The sequence below is a fragment of the Alnus glutinosa genome, chromosome 3 (assembly GCF_958979055.1).
Source record: "Alnus glutinosa chromosome 3, dhAlnGlut1.1, whole genome shotgun sequence".
Taxonomy (NCBI): Eukaryota; Viridiplantae; Streptophyta; class Magnoliopsida; order Fagales; family Betulaceae; genus Alnus; species Alnus glutinosa.
The window spans coordinates 422042-436388 of record NC_084888.1 but is presented as its reverse complement, the minus strand read 5'-3'; the positions used below and the strand labels follow the sequence as shown (position 1 = coordinate 436388).

General features: G+C 36.4%; 2 protein-coding genes across 3 annotated transcripts; one reads left to right on the top strand and one right to left on the bottom strand.

Annotated features, from left to right (window-relative positions):
- The first annotated feature begins 316 nt into the window (after nucleotides 1-316).
- On the top strand, nucleotides 317-5943 carry LOC133864456 (uncharacterized). 2 transcript variants are annotated; one of them, XM_062300798.1, is made up of 6 exons: nucleotides 317-479; nucleotides 1961-2219; nucleotides 2323-2377; nucleotides 3394-3509; nucleotides 4701-4946; nucleotides 5501-5943. In XM_062300798.1, exons 2-5 carry the CDS (start codon nucleotides 1980-1982, stop codon nucleotides 4920-4922), a joined length of 633 nt encoding a protein of 210 aa, XP_062156782.1. In that variant the 5' UTR covers nucleotides 317-479; nucleotides 1961-1979; the 3' UTR covers nucleotides 4923-4946; nucleotides 5501-5943. The 2 variants fall into 2 exon arrangements, with proteins under 2 accessions (XP_062156782.1, XP_062156781.1); XM_062300797.1 differs by having other exon boundaries at nucleotides 319-479; nucleotides 5498-5943.
- A 6231-nt stretch (nucleotides 5944-12174) lies between these two features.
- Nucleotides 12175-12537, bottom strand: LOC133862527 (FAM10 family protein At4g22670-like). The gene has a single exon (XM_062298359.1). It carries the CDS (start codon nucleotides 12535-12537, stop codon nucleotides 12175-12177), a length of 363 nt encoding a protein of 120 aa, XP_062154343.1.
- Between the last annotated feature and the right edge of the window lie 1810 nt (nucleotides 12538-14347).

The following is a 14347-nucleotide window of genomic DNA, read 5'->3' as shown; positions in this document are numbered from 1 at the left end:
GCCGCTTTGTTCAAGACTCAAGTACTTCGTTCGCCATTCAAACGACTCCGTTTCCGTTCACACCCAGAGGTCCACGACTTCATTCGCCATTCACCGTCACGGCATACGTTGATATTCTCGAATTTCCCCCTATTATAAAATTCAAATTACACTGCAACACGATCCCACGCCCGCGCGTGTCATGTTAGACGCGCTGCGTACCACTCTTACGCCTACACGTGTCCACCTAACGCCGCTGGGCCAACGTGGACGCCATCCTCACCCCCCACGTCTGTCACAATGAAACTTTGTCACAGCCTGTTTCTCTCCCCGGCCCCTACCTCTTTTGTTGCACTCTCCTTGATGGTTAATGTCCTACTTTCTTCTCTTGTGTTAAGAAGACTCTCTGTGTCTCTCTAAAAACTCTTGGAATACATATACGAATAAAGTTTCAGAATTTGATCCCTTTGTGTTGCTTCTTAAACTCGCCGAGTAAAAAGGTACGTTTTTTGCTTGAATCGAAATCTCTATTTTTCCTTTTTATTTTCCCCTTTTCTGTTTCAAGTAATTGGTTAGGGTTTTTGTTTGGATAGCATTGTGTGAATCGATCGGGCCAGGGGGTTTGATTTCTTATGTTCTTATTCCGATTTTTGATATCGGATCTTTTGTGATTTTAGGGATTTAGGATTTTTTTCTTTTTGGGGGGGGGGGGTGGGGGGGGATAAAATGGATTCTTGTTCGATGGCAGAGTCCGATGCTTGCTGAAGTTGTGGCAATTTGAGTGTTTGTGTTTGGCGCTTAAAAATCTCAAGGAAAGGTTGATCTTTTCGTTAAAAAATCGTAATTTTAGTGTTTTGCTCAGAGTATGGCAGAAAATTTTGTTAAATTTATTTATTTATTTTAGATAAATATTGTGATATGGTTTTCTTAAGCCTTCTTCGGTTGGTATATGGTTTCGTTTTCTGTTTTTCAATTATAATGTTATCTTGTGCCCGCAGAATTTGGGCCTTGTTTGGCTTGACATAATAGGGTTGATTATTTTCAACTATTTATTTTATTTTTTAAAAATTGATGTTAGGGTCCAGTTTTCAACCCAATTCAATTTTTTTCAACCCAACTCAATTTTTTTCAACCCAAAATATATTCTCAATTTTGTTCTCTATTCTCTGAACCATCCAAACATAATTTTAAATATTTTTTTTTCCTCGGTATTCACAATTTTAAAAACAATACAAAAAAATTGCACATCCAAACGACTTTGTGTGAAGATTCAAGTTCAGTTTTTTGGAACTGTGCTATTGGAAACATGAGGATCACTTGGTCAACTACTATTCTTTTAGTTACATTATATGGTTGTGTTCTGGACATATAAATGTTTAGATTAGGTCTGGAACTTTAGAAAAAGTTCTGGATTCATTTTTTCTTTTTTTTAAAAAAATGGGAATGTGGGATCGACGCTGCATATTCATAAATTTCTTGTACATTTACTTAGACATTCATGAATTACTTGTACATTTACTTGGAAATTTAAAAAATAAAAGAAGTATGGGTACATTGGTGTCACGGTAGTAGCATATGGCATAATGCCAAAATGTTGGGTAAAAAGGTTTATGTTTAAATCTATGAATTATGGGGATATTGATGTCATTTGCCAACGGTGAAATGCACGCACAACTCTAAATTGTAGACACGTGGACGCAGTTATGCATGTGACCTTTTGCTAGAGATAAAGAAGATGATGCTACAATCCCTGTTTACATGGAATAGTGTGCATGTCTCTAATATGTCTGAGTTTTTGGAGTTATGCGCTTCTTTTTCTATATTTTAGGGTTTCTCTTGTATACTCCCTGTGTACCCTGGTTGCACCCCTTTGCCCTTTGACTGAATATACAATTTTTATCAAAAAAAAATTCTTGATATTCTGGAAAAGGAAAATTGATTTTATTCTTCTGCTTTAAAACATGCTTTGGAACTTGGATAGGAATCTCATTGTTTTTAGCATGAGCACTCGGGCGGCCAGGGGGGCTCCTGTAAGAGGGTATCGTCGTAGGAAGGCGATACTGGACTTAGACCTCAACACTGCACCACCAAGTGATAGTCGGGATCAGGAGGGGACTTCGACTCAAGCGGTGCCTAATGAAATTGAAACTGGCCAATCAGGGCGGTCTGTACCTGCTATGATTGATGTCGAAGCCATTGATGATGATGTCATTGAATCCTCCCCCAGGGCTTTTGCTGAAGTACGTCTCTTTTATGTTGTATAATTTTGTTTCATTTTTATTTCACTATGTGGTTTGCTGCTGTTGTAATTAATCTTATTAACTTTGTTTTATGTAATGTTAGGCCAAAAACAATTCTAGAAGGAATGGTGGAAGGGCTATAGTGGATGTGGATATAGGTAACCTCATTAATTCTGTTATCTGTTCTCTTTCATAACTGGGAGCATCTGGATATTTGGGTTTATTTTCTTGGCTATTCCCCCCTGCAAAATATCCTCTCTATTTTTCAATGACGTTCTTTTCTCGAGGGTTGACTTTATGGATTCATCATTGTATTTGTCTGTGGGGTCTGGTGATTTCTCTTAGAAAATTGAGTTTTCTTTATGGCACTATGTTGCCTGTTAATTTATGTTGAGTTCTTAATGATGAGTGGATGAAGGAGCTCAATCTTTAGAAGATATCTGCTTTAGGTTCCATATCTACAAAAATAATTGTTCAAAGCTTATTTAGCATTGGTGACTAGCGGATGATTTTATGAAGTGGCATGGTGAGTGGATACTGGAGCTCAATCTTTAGAACAAAGAGAATGCAGAATCATGCTTTCGGTTTTTCCATTTTTCTAAATTGTAGTTGTGAAGAAGGATTTAGCTAGAAGGGGAGCTGAAAATACGAAGAGTATCTTAACTGAGAAAAAGAAAACGGTTATTTTATGAAAATAAGTTGAGTATAATCTAATCCCAAAATTCAAGGGAACCAAGAAGGCATCAAAGAGAGTCTTCTATGGAATTTTCTGTTGTAGGAATTCAGTAGATGGACTTGGTCAACATTCTAGAAAGATAGATCTCGTTCAAAAGCATATTAGAGGAATTGTGGAAACCTCACATCTTTTTTGTTTGTGTGTGTGTGCATTTGTTTTGTGTCACTAACACTTTTTGTTGTACCATTGATGGAACTTATTGTAAATTGTATAACTTGTGGAAACAAGGGTGGAATCATGGGGTTTCCTTCTTTTTTGGTGGGAGAAAATATCTATGGTTTGAATTACATAAACTATCACAGTCATATTAGACTACCCTGTATAATCTTGGAGAAAATGTGTTCATATCCTTTGTTCTTAGCTGAATCCATGCATTTATTTGGTATTTCAAGTGTTGCTCACATCTTTCTTTCTCTCTCTCACCTGTGATCATTGCAGATGAAAGGACTAGGGTTACCCAGAATAACCGCAACAAGCGTAGAAGAGCTCCACCCAACCAAACAATTATTAATTGTGATTTATACATAAATTTGGAAAGCAGTAGCAATTCTACGGTAAAAGCAATCCTTCAATACATTGTTTATTTTGTGTTTAGGTCATTGGATGGCTAACTGATGGTAAAAATTGATGTTTCTGTTTTATATGTTATTAGTTCTTTCCTCTATTTGCTGAAACTTTTATGCTTGATAAAGACGTCCACATAATCATTTCCTTTTTCGAAGGAAAAAATAAAAGATGGCTGAATTAAATACATTCAGGTATGGCTTTTAGATCCATTTGACTGTTGTTGAATTCAAGGAGGAAAAGTCCTTAGCATTGCAAAATTGATATTTGTAACAAAAAGTTGAAAGCTTTTTTTTCTTAGAAGACATATGTTTAATTATTTGGATTTTGACCCAACCCCAAGCTTTTGTTTCGTGACACATTGTAACTGCAGGGTACAATTGCTTGGCCTTTTGAAATTAACTTACTGTAGTGCATCTTGTCTTGTAGATTGGATTACTTGTGAGATTTCTAGAAAAAGGAATATGGTAGATGGAGCTTTTTTTTTTTGTTATATAGATACTGCATTCTGCGCTAGTGAATTGAAGTATATGCTAACAAATTATGCCTTTTTTGTTTGGCCTGGCAATTAGTTTACTCACCAATGAGATTTGAACCTGTTCTGTAGGGGCTACTGATGCCATTTGGCTGAAAAAATCTTCCTACATTAAAACCATATTATTTGGAATATGCTTCATAAATAACAAACGAAGACTATGAAAGTTTGAATATGTATCTCTTCTTTTTATCACACATCTGGAATTGTGCCCGGCATTATCCCTAAATTACCAGCCATATTGTGCCATGTATGACATGGTTACTTCACTTATTTGGAAGTGGTTCTTATAACAATTAGTATGGCACTGGCACAGCTGCTCTTGGAGTCTTGGTGATCTGCACTTGTTGATTAGATTTCCTTTGTTGTCACATTGATTTTAGTAGCATGCAGGTTTGAAGTGACATGATGCATTCATTTTCTTCATGGAATGTTTGATACATGTTATGATCACTCTGTTGATAGTGGTGTCTATTTTGCAATACTCTTGCATTGGTCATGAGCCATGCCCTATGTTATTTAATGAACTCTCATGCCACCTTTTGGACTAGAAGTCTATAAACGTTGTTGAAACTGAATGATGTGATTGGATATACTGTATGCATCTCTGTGTCGTTCAAAACTAATTTTAATGTCTTTTTGGCAGAGAGAGAATGTGACAAAGCTACCTTCACCGCCAAAGGAGCCCACCTTTAGCTGTCCAATTTGCATGGGTCCTTTAGTGGAGGAAATGTCGACGAGGTGTGGTCACATATTCTGTAAGACATGTATTAAGACTGCAATAAGTACACAGAATAAGTGCCCCACCTGTAGGAAAAACGTCACAGTGAGAGAACTCATTAGAATCTTCCTTCCTTCAACCAGTTGAGGCTCAGGCTTGATAACTGATTATGTAAGTGTTTTCAGGCTCTATATCTTTTTGAATTTATAGTAGTAGTAGATTAGGACAATGCATGGCTATAGTACTGTGCAAGTTTGGAGAACAAGTACATGCTTGAAAGGAAATGAATCTTTTGAACGAGAGGTTGCGGTTTAAAACCCACTTGGTAGGGTCTATTAGTGCATTGACTAATATTCACCGTTTACAAGACAAGGTGTGTAATTATTAGAAGTTGTTCAGGGTATTAACTTACTTGGAAATCTAATTTTTATTTGTATGATTGACCCAACACCTAAAGATTTAGTGGAGTATCATCATTCCAAAAGATTATTTCAGTGTCATGTATGATAGGCGATGAGAATCAAACCTTTTCAAAGGTTTATTTATTTGTTTATTTTTTTGGTAACTTTATTGAGTGATGAGAATGATGATAAAACAAAAGGTTTACTTGTTTCCTCTTTGGATTTTAGACACTTGTAGAGTGTTTTCCTCCTCCTAGGTATACTTTTGGTGTACTGGGGTTTGCCTTTTTCTATCAATAACACTTTCTCTTTTGGCTGCAGCAGGGTTTTGCACGAACTGCTTTCAAGTGAAAGGGAAATGGAACTATTGTTTCGGCGTGGCAGTAGATAGCTTTTCATACTAGTGGTGAAAATGTTTTGCAGTTCAAGCTAATATATATATCTAATGACCGTGTTGGGTTTTGGTCAAGAACAAAGTTATATGGGTGTCAGATTGAACCCCTAAAGCATCTTTATTTATCTCTATTGCTGTCGTTAGATGCTCAAGTGTCTGTAATGTATACGCTGTCTGGCTTAGGTATTAATGGGAGTTAGCGTTCGGACTGGGCAGTGGAGTGGGATATATAGTTAGGCCTAATTATATAAATGCTCCTGGGGTTAGAGCAGTTTTAGTGGCCTTTCCCTGATTTAGTTCCCAGTCACAAAATAACAGTTCATGTACGATAGAGGCTATCTTGTTTTCTTTTTAACCTGTTATTTCTGTTTTATCACTTCAAAAATTATTTTTATTCCACCGAAGCTGACACAGGAGAAGAGAATCTGGGAGGGCATAAAGCTGTGTATGAAAACCACCCCCGGGCTCTTCTCAACGCTACGACTTTGGTTTTCATTTTCATTGTTGTTTCAATTCAAAGCCTCTTTTTTTTTTTTTTTTTAGTTTTTTGGAAGGCAAGATAAGAATAAACCGAATAAATGTTCGGAAATGTAGGGTCTCATCATCAAACCAAAAGTGGGAAGCAAGGAATTGGGAGTGGGCCTGAGGTTAGGTCAAAAGAATATCTTGACCCAGCGAGAAGTTGGGCTGCGGTATTGGATTGTGGTAACTTGTTTCCAAGGGGACAAGGGTGAAACATGGCAAATTACAGTGGGGTAGGCTGAACACTTTGGATGATGAGCCTTGTAGCCAAACAAAGGTCGTAAGAACCAAAAGACGGGTAACACATCAGGATTAGCAGTCCCGCAATGGACTCGCCAAAGGCATCATGATGATCAGGGATGCGTGATTAGGCTCGTCACAGTGGGAAAGTGAATCATCCTTTACATGGGGATTTAGTGAGAGCAGTCAGTCGGAGGACCCTTGGCCCTACGGGCTCCGAAAGGCTGCCTTCTTCTAGGATTTGATGGCGGACAAGATTCCAAGTGCACAATTTCCAATGGTTGAAGGAGAGGGGGGAGAGTTTTTGGATGGGAGGGGTAGGTCGGGTTTTGCTGAGGCTTTTAAAGAGATCTAGATCATGAGTCAGGGCCCAGGGGGGAAAGTCCTAGAAGAGAGGGCATCAACTTGAGGTGGGTTGGATCTGATCTGATCTGTAGCATTTGGACCCATTTTCGATGTATAGTCCTTTTGAGTTACATAGTAGATGGATATAAATTTTTTTTAAAAAAATATTTGGATCAGCCTCGGTTAAAAAAAAATAAAATAAAATAAAATCGTGTTGATTGGGCCTAAATAATTATGAGATAAAAAAAGTAATTTCCGGCATTCCTCGTCTTTGGATTTGGTTTGACTAGGACCAGTGGGTCTTCTGAAATTTTGAGCTTTTTCTAGTAGCCATGTAGAAGAATTATTAGGGATGAGGGCCCAAGGTTGCTTCTAGGAGGCGTCGTTTGAACGAGACAATTAATCGTTCGAACGAAACACTCTTCTTCAGACTCCCATCCCCCACTTTTCAATAAATAAATCACTTTTATTCAAAAACAAAGAATAAAACAATAAAAAAAAAAAATCACTTTTTGAATAAAAGTGGTTTATTTATTGAAAAGTGGGGGATGGGAGCTGGTTGGGAGTCCCCCACCGATCACTACCCTTTTCATGAAATCGTTAGCAGCTTGATGTACATGAGTGAAGGCCGAATGGTGTGTTTATTTCGAATAATATTCGGAATAATATTTTATTTTTTCAAAAATAAATTATATTTTATCCAACTTTTTAAAAAAATTTTAAATTATATCTCACAAAGTCAAATCTGAAGCGTTCAGCTGGAGTGCATCCAAAAGGCGAAAGGAAAAGGAATTAATTAACCTTTTCCACTGTGGGAAAAGGTAAATGATAAAGACGCCCATGCTTCGGTGAACAGGGGGTTGTTGATGTGGGCTTTGTAGTTTGGAGATTGGAATGGAGGCTAGGCTAGGGGTCGTTGATGAAGGTGGATGACTTGGTACTTGGCCTAAATTTCCGTCTTTCCTATGTCGCCCATGAACGCCATGCACATTTCGAGGCTTTTGGTACTTTATGCAACACAAGGAGCCGAAGCTTGGGGATCTTGCTCAATGCTCATCATCCGATAACAACAGGATTTTTTTTTTTTTTTTTTAATTTATTTTTTTTCATTTTCCAGATGCTGAAGCTGGTATATATATATATATATTTTGTCTAATCTTCTTCAATCTTCCATTATGATACAAAACATTAGCATAGCATCGTTGGAGCTTTTAGTGGATGAGAGAGAGAGAGAGAGAGAGAGAGAGAGAGAGAGAGAGAGAGCGTTAAAATATTGGAAAAGCACCTTTATTTTAGTACTGAAACATAGGACAGGCCACAACATATATAGATGATACATCGCGATTCCCCACAACGGTCAAGCCTTATTATCTATCTAAGGCTGCTTATTTTACTTTTAGATACATACATATATATTATTGGTCTTGATTTTATTTACTCGTATATATATATATATGACGAGACGCATGCATATATATATATATATATATATATATTAGAGAGCAGAAAGACATTATGCTCCATTTGGTAATGGGTATTATTCACCTGGTTCACCATCATCACCTTTAGGAGTGTCTCCGTGGCCGCCAGTGCAGTTATCCTTAGGCCCCTGAGGTTTAGGTCCATCGGGTTTGGGCCAACCAGATCCGGAACCAGGAGGGCCTCCATCATGATCAGGACCACAACCAGGAAAGAAAACACAACAAGTCAAAAAGAAAGGGGATGGGACAAATGGCGAACCAAAGAAATTATGATGGTGATCAGAGTTGTCGGTCCCATCTTTGATTGGCTCTTCTTTTCCACCTTCAGTTGTAACAAGAAATGCAATGAGAAAGAGAAGGAAAATCAGCCACGCTTTAGTAGTAGTGCTCTCCATGGAAATCTGTGTGTTTTGCATGGTGGTGAATTCTTTCAATTTATAGTGCAGGTGGTGAAAATGACGGCACCTTTTGTTACTTTGGTTTGGCAACCAAATTAAATGGTCTCTGCATGGGGCGCTTCCTAGATCGATCGTTTCGATTGTCGTTGTTGATACAATTAATTATAGGTGGCCCATGCATGGACAAATTAATCATGGTGTGGTTTAAAGCATTTCCTCCTAGGTGATGGAATATATATATATATATATATATATATATATCGATCATGGTGTGAAGGAATAGAAAAGCTGGATCTGAAAGGATTAGCAGGTGAAAATAGAAGGTTAGAGTCGTTAGACATCCTCCCACGCCTTAAAATAATGCATATATACATTAAACAAAAACTAATGATCAATAAATATATATATATATATATAGGCTAACTTAATCCTATATCATTATAGCTACATATATGTTCAATATAGTGTTTTTTTTATTTTTTTTATTTTTTATGGTAAACCTCTGACTAATAATAAAATTGATTTGAAGGTGCTAAATAAATAGTTTATCTGGTTTTCTCTGTGCAAAATTTTTGGACTCTGGAACCTATTCTATGAGCCAGCACTTGTCTTCGCAGTACATCATGAACAGAAGCATATGTATATGCAAGTTAATTTCATCTGGCCTCATGAAATCAATCCTAGCTCAAGAAATAGAGAGAGAGAGAGAGAGAGAGAGAACTTCTTTGATGAATGAATTAACAACGAATTAACGTACTGGAATGGTATTTAATTAAGTTTGCTTGGGCTATATGATCTCTTTCTATTATTGTCGTATATATTGAGTTATACTCTGATTGATTGATAGGATTATATGGTAACTTCATTAATGGCTTCGTGAACACCAGTTGCTGATGTTCTGTGTTTGTGTTGTTTATGCTATTGTTTTTCTTGTTCCTCCCTTTTTTCTTCTTTTTTTTTTTTTTCTCCTATTCTCCATTGTAATGGTGTTTGGGTCCTTATGACTCAATACACTTCAAATATCACCTTTACTAGTGATTTCGGTTTTGTGGTATCCGTGCCTCAAATTGAGCCCGCATCTTCAGAAGCATTGCCCCTACGTATTTTCGTTCTTAGTTTAAATTTTGGGTTGCCCGGCCAGTCCTAATTGTATTTTTTCTTTCTTGTAAGTTTGTTCTCCCATCTTAAAAAAGAAAAAAAAAAAGGAAAGAGTAATCAATGGATTTGGGTCAAGAAAGGGAAATGCTCTTGAAGCATTATCGATCATTTAAGTAGAACAATATCGAACATTGCTTGTAATTCAAAAACTTGACCATTAGTTAGGGAACTTTAATTGCGCAGATGGAGGTAGGAGGTTGGTCACGATCTCGGCCAAGAAACCCAACTACGTACGTATTTGTAAGTACATTAATATTTAATTTGGGAGGTAGCTAGGGATCGATGTAGGGTGCTTATAACGGCACACAACTGCCTGCTTTTCTAATATTGCAGCTAGCATATAATATTGGCTCTGATACTAACTCATGCAGCTAGAGCAAGGGGTGTAGTGGATCGCAAAAACCAAGCAATGCACAATATTTCACAACTCTTTCTTCCAAAACCAAGAATATTTCAATCATGGAATTGATGCAAGAATGTAGAAGAAAACAAAACCTTTTGAGTATTTCTTAATGAAAGCTAAGAGAAAACAAACATAAACTCCGGCCATTAATGCCGTCCTAATTACGAGGTTTATATAGAAATTAAAACATAGTCGCAACCTTGCTAAAAACACGTAATTAAAACATTCGGTCGCGATTTTGTTTGGACAAAACTACTAATTAACTCGTTTGGATGAGAATAGTGATAAAAAATGCTATGAATATTTTTTGCCGAACGAATGTCTCGGACTTGGTACTTGTTCCAAACAAGAACCAATCGATCGAGACTCCAATCGAGGTTCTTAGGAACAGTTTTTGTATTTTTTTTTTGACGGCTCGTTTTGACTCGATAAACATTGGAATTAAAAAATATTCATGAAATTATATGAATTTGTAACCTTATGAATAAGCTTTCTAACGCTACCAATTAAGATTACCTTCATTTGATATTAGAACCACAAGATATTACTCATTCTAATCTACTAAAAAACTAGCCTGCATTATTTTCTCAACTGTGGTTACGGGTTTGTATCCGAAGTCATTGCTTTGAATTCACAACTCATTAAATGGCACAAAAACAGGTCCCTTTTTTTTTCTTCTAATTAAACATGTACGTACACAAACAGGTACGTTGTGCATATACATTAGCCCTTGCTATTTTACATTTATGAGGAACACAATCAATGAAGGGCTGATCATTGCAGCATATGTAAGGATCAGTTAAATCTCAACATGGAAGTTAAAATCTCAGCAATAGAAGCTCACAAGTTAAAATTTGAGCATGTGCAAAAATCACGTAAATCTTATAGAGTTTCATAATGAAATAAAAAGATGATGAAAGGAAAGAGATCGAGGAAGACACAAAGATTTTAAGTACGTAGTTTGGCTTATGATCTATAGGTCTACATGTTAAAAGTTTTTTTATTATATCTTTCATTGATGGTTTGATGGTATACAATACTCTATTTATAAAGTTTTACAAGTGATTTGAATATTTTCAAATACAAACAAATCTCTAAAATTAAGGTAAACCAATACGTACCTTAATTTAAGGAAACAAATCACAATTTATCACAAAAGATTTTTATCGTTATCAAATCTCCTATCACTTGGAAAGGCCTATTAACCTCAGGAGGTTGCGGCATAATTAAATTTCATAGACATTAATGATGCATGGCTTGTAATATATATATATCTGAAAAGGTGAGTGGAAAGGCCATCCAAACTCGTGGTTTATGCGTAAATTTTTCAAAGGTTAATTTTTATTCTGATAGCTAACTCCATCATTTGTTTTCCAGAAATAAAATTAGCTGAAGCATGCATTCGCGACTTTGTAGCAAAGTATGAATCTTCAAGCAGCTTAAATGTTCTTGTACAAGCTCAAGCTAAACTATATATGCTCATTAAACTGGGAATAAAATAAATAAAAATGCCAACCAAGCTTGAAGATTGCTCAAGTCTTTAATTTTATGTTACTATAGTTTATTTTCCCTAAAGGTAATCAGGATTAATTGGGCAGTCACTCTTACACACATGTAATATTCTGACTTATAGTTTTAACAAGTATGTAGCTTTCTAATTTTCAGATCCTTTCTAGTGCAGCAAAAACCATACCTTCTTCGCATTCTTCAGGAGTTAATCGTGTTTCGTGTATATATATATTTTGCAATTAAGCACGTATCGTACGTCATCAATCATAGAGAGAGAGAGAGAGAGAGAGAGAGAGAGAGAGAGAGAGAGAGAGAGAGAGAGAGAGAGAGATCTGAGAGAACATAGCTATAGCATATTTATTTAATTAATTACTCATATATATTCCATTACTTAGCACTAGCTAGCCACATGTACAGATGGCTGCAGAACGTACAACCCCAAACCGGCCACTTCCCGTTGAAGGCTCATTATTTATTTTACTTTAATTTGTAAAGACACCATTATATTAGGCACCATAGAAACAAGCGTATATAGTAGCTGCATTTGGTCATGGAGATGTGCCTTTAGCTCCATTAATATCAGCTTTAGGGATGCCCCCATCACCTTTAGGGCCCGGGCCTCCGATACCAGGAATAAGGCCTCCGAGACCAGGAATAAGACCCCCGAGACCAGGACCAGAACCAGGAAGGCCTTTGCCAGCACCACCAATACCACCAGGGAATCCGAAAAAATGGTTCCAGCAAGGCCATCCGCCAAGAAATGGCCAACCCAGGCCTAAGCCCAAGAAATTCTGAGGATGGTACACATTATCTTTCTTTGGAACATCCCTTCCTCCTTCCGTACCAATCAGGAATGCCGCAAGTAAGAGGACCAAAAAGAGCGAAGCCTTAGTACTCTTCTCCATACTCATCTCTCTATATCTCTGTGTCTTAAGAATAATTAGCTGCGTTTAATTTGCATGGAGAGAATTGCTTCAAGGCCACCCTAATTTATAGTGCAACTTGAGAAACTGAGTGGACCCTTTGTTACGTGGTCTAGGAATGAAATTAAATCGTTTTTAGAGAATAGAACGATAAGGTGGCCCATGTTGATCATCTAGTATTTAATTTTGCATGGCCCATAATTTCTTTGATTGTTTTGATATTAGGTTTTTCTGAATCTTCTGATTTTCACAAATGGGAACAATTTGGCGACTTCTCTTCTGCTGTCATCATGACCCAATGAATAAAACGGATCGAGTTGTACGATTCATTAAATTTGAGGCATTATCTTTTTACGTGGAATGATCTGATCATGGGTTAGACCATAAGTAGAGAGGTTGAGCTGGTGGAACTTTCAGCTATGGTGTGGTGGCTTGAAAAACCTAAACAATTAATGTAGACTGCGGATAGGTCTTGGACTCTTGGGGTACACGCAAATAACCTATTTTGCCAAGTTTCTCCAGTAAGAAGTCTGGTTCACAAAGAAATGTTTGTCAGATCATAAATTCATATATGGTTTGTATATGCAAAGTGAACCCTAAATTGAGCGCGAAGACAAGAAGATATAATATTGTGATAGCTAATTTCATTTACTCTTTTCATCTTTATTTTCTTTTCATTTTTTTTTTTTTTTAGCATGGTTGTTATTGCCTAGCTAGCTAGGTCAAGTTCAACTCAGGCTTCATCAGGGCTCAACTAACCCAGCCATATTCAAGCTTACGAAACATGTTATCTCTAGCTAGACCGATCTTGAGTTAGTGCAGAGTAGTCCATGTTAAGCTTATAATATATATATTTTTTATATTATTATTATTATTAAAAACAACTAGCTAGGCGTGTTCAATAAACCTCATCAACAACTTGATCAATATGATATTGGTGATCCATTGAAATTATGTTGTTTAATTTTGCATGGGCCATGAAATCTTTTATTAATTTTGTTCTTGTGATAATGTTGTCTGATGGCAACAGAAGAAATTTGTAAATTTTTTGGTACGTGGTTTCATGACCCCTTGGATTAAATGGATGAAAATGATGACATTTATATATATGCGAAAAATTTTCCGATTGCTTGTAAGCGAAAATTTTTTACCACTAGATGAAAAGATGAGCAGTTGAAGATAAGAGGTTGCTCTTTATTTTCCTATATATATATATATCCATTTTAGAGCTTGTCAGACACGTAACAAGCCAAATATGGAGAACAAAATCCATTCCCTACTCCAATTTTTTGTGTTTTTATATTTACCTTTGCACACTCTCTCTTTCTCCCCCACATATGAAGTGGTTGTTCTAAAATCATATATATATATATATATATTTAGTTAAAATAGAGAAATAGTTTTAGAGAGTTTGTTGTGTGATGTTTGAAAAATGGCTAACTAAAAAAGTAAAAGTAAATTCTTTTAGCTGAAACTTGGAGAAATTTTAGAGAGCTCATTGGGGATGCTCTAATGATTCATGTAACCCAAGTCACTAGTTTGAAATAAGGATAAATTAAGTTTTTCTTCAAATTGAGTAGAAAGAAATTCTTACAAATTAATCTATTAAACTAACATGTGTCCTTCAAATTACATGTATTTTTAAAATCATATGCTCTAAAATCGCATGTCAATTCAATAATTAATTCTTTCTATCAAAAATTTGAAGCAAAACAAAACATTGTTGTCCTCATTCAGTCCAACGGACAAAGGTCAAGGAAATGAAGGCATTGATGTCACAAAATCTCTTCGGGCCAGG

Bases quoted from the DNA above. Each gene is read 5' to 3' on its own strand.
- LOC133864456 (XM_062300798.1), top strand. From the start codon at position 1,980: ATGAGCACTCGGGCGGCCAGGGGGGCTCCTGTAAGAGGGTATCGTCGT. The intron at 2,220-2,322 runs GTACGTCTCTTT...ATGTAATGTTAG, and splicing joins CCCCCAGGGCTTTTGCTGAA to GCCAAAAACAATTCTAGAAG. The intron at 2,378-3,393 runs GTAACCTCATTA...TGATCATTGCAG, and splicing joins TATAGTGGATGTGGATATAG to ATGAAAGGACTAGGGTTACC.
- LOC133862527 (XM_062298359.1), bottom strand. From the start codon at position 12,537: ATGAGTATGGAGAAGAGTACTAAGGCTTCGCTCTTTTTGGTCCTCTTA.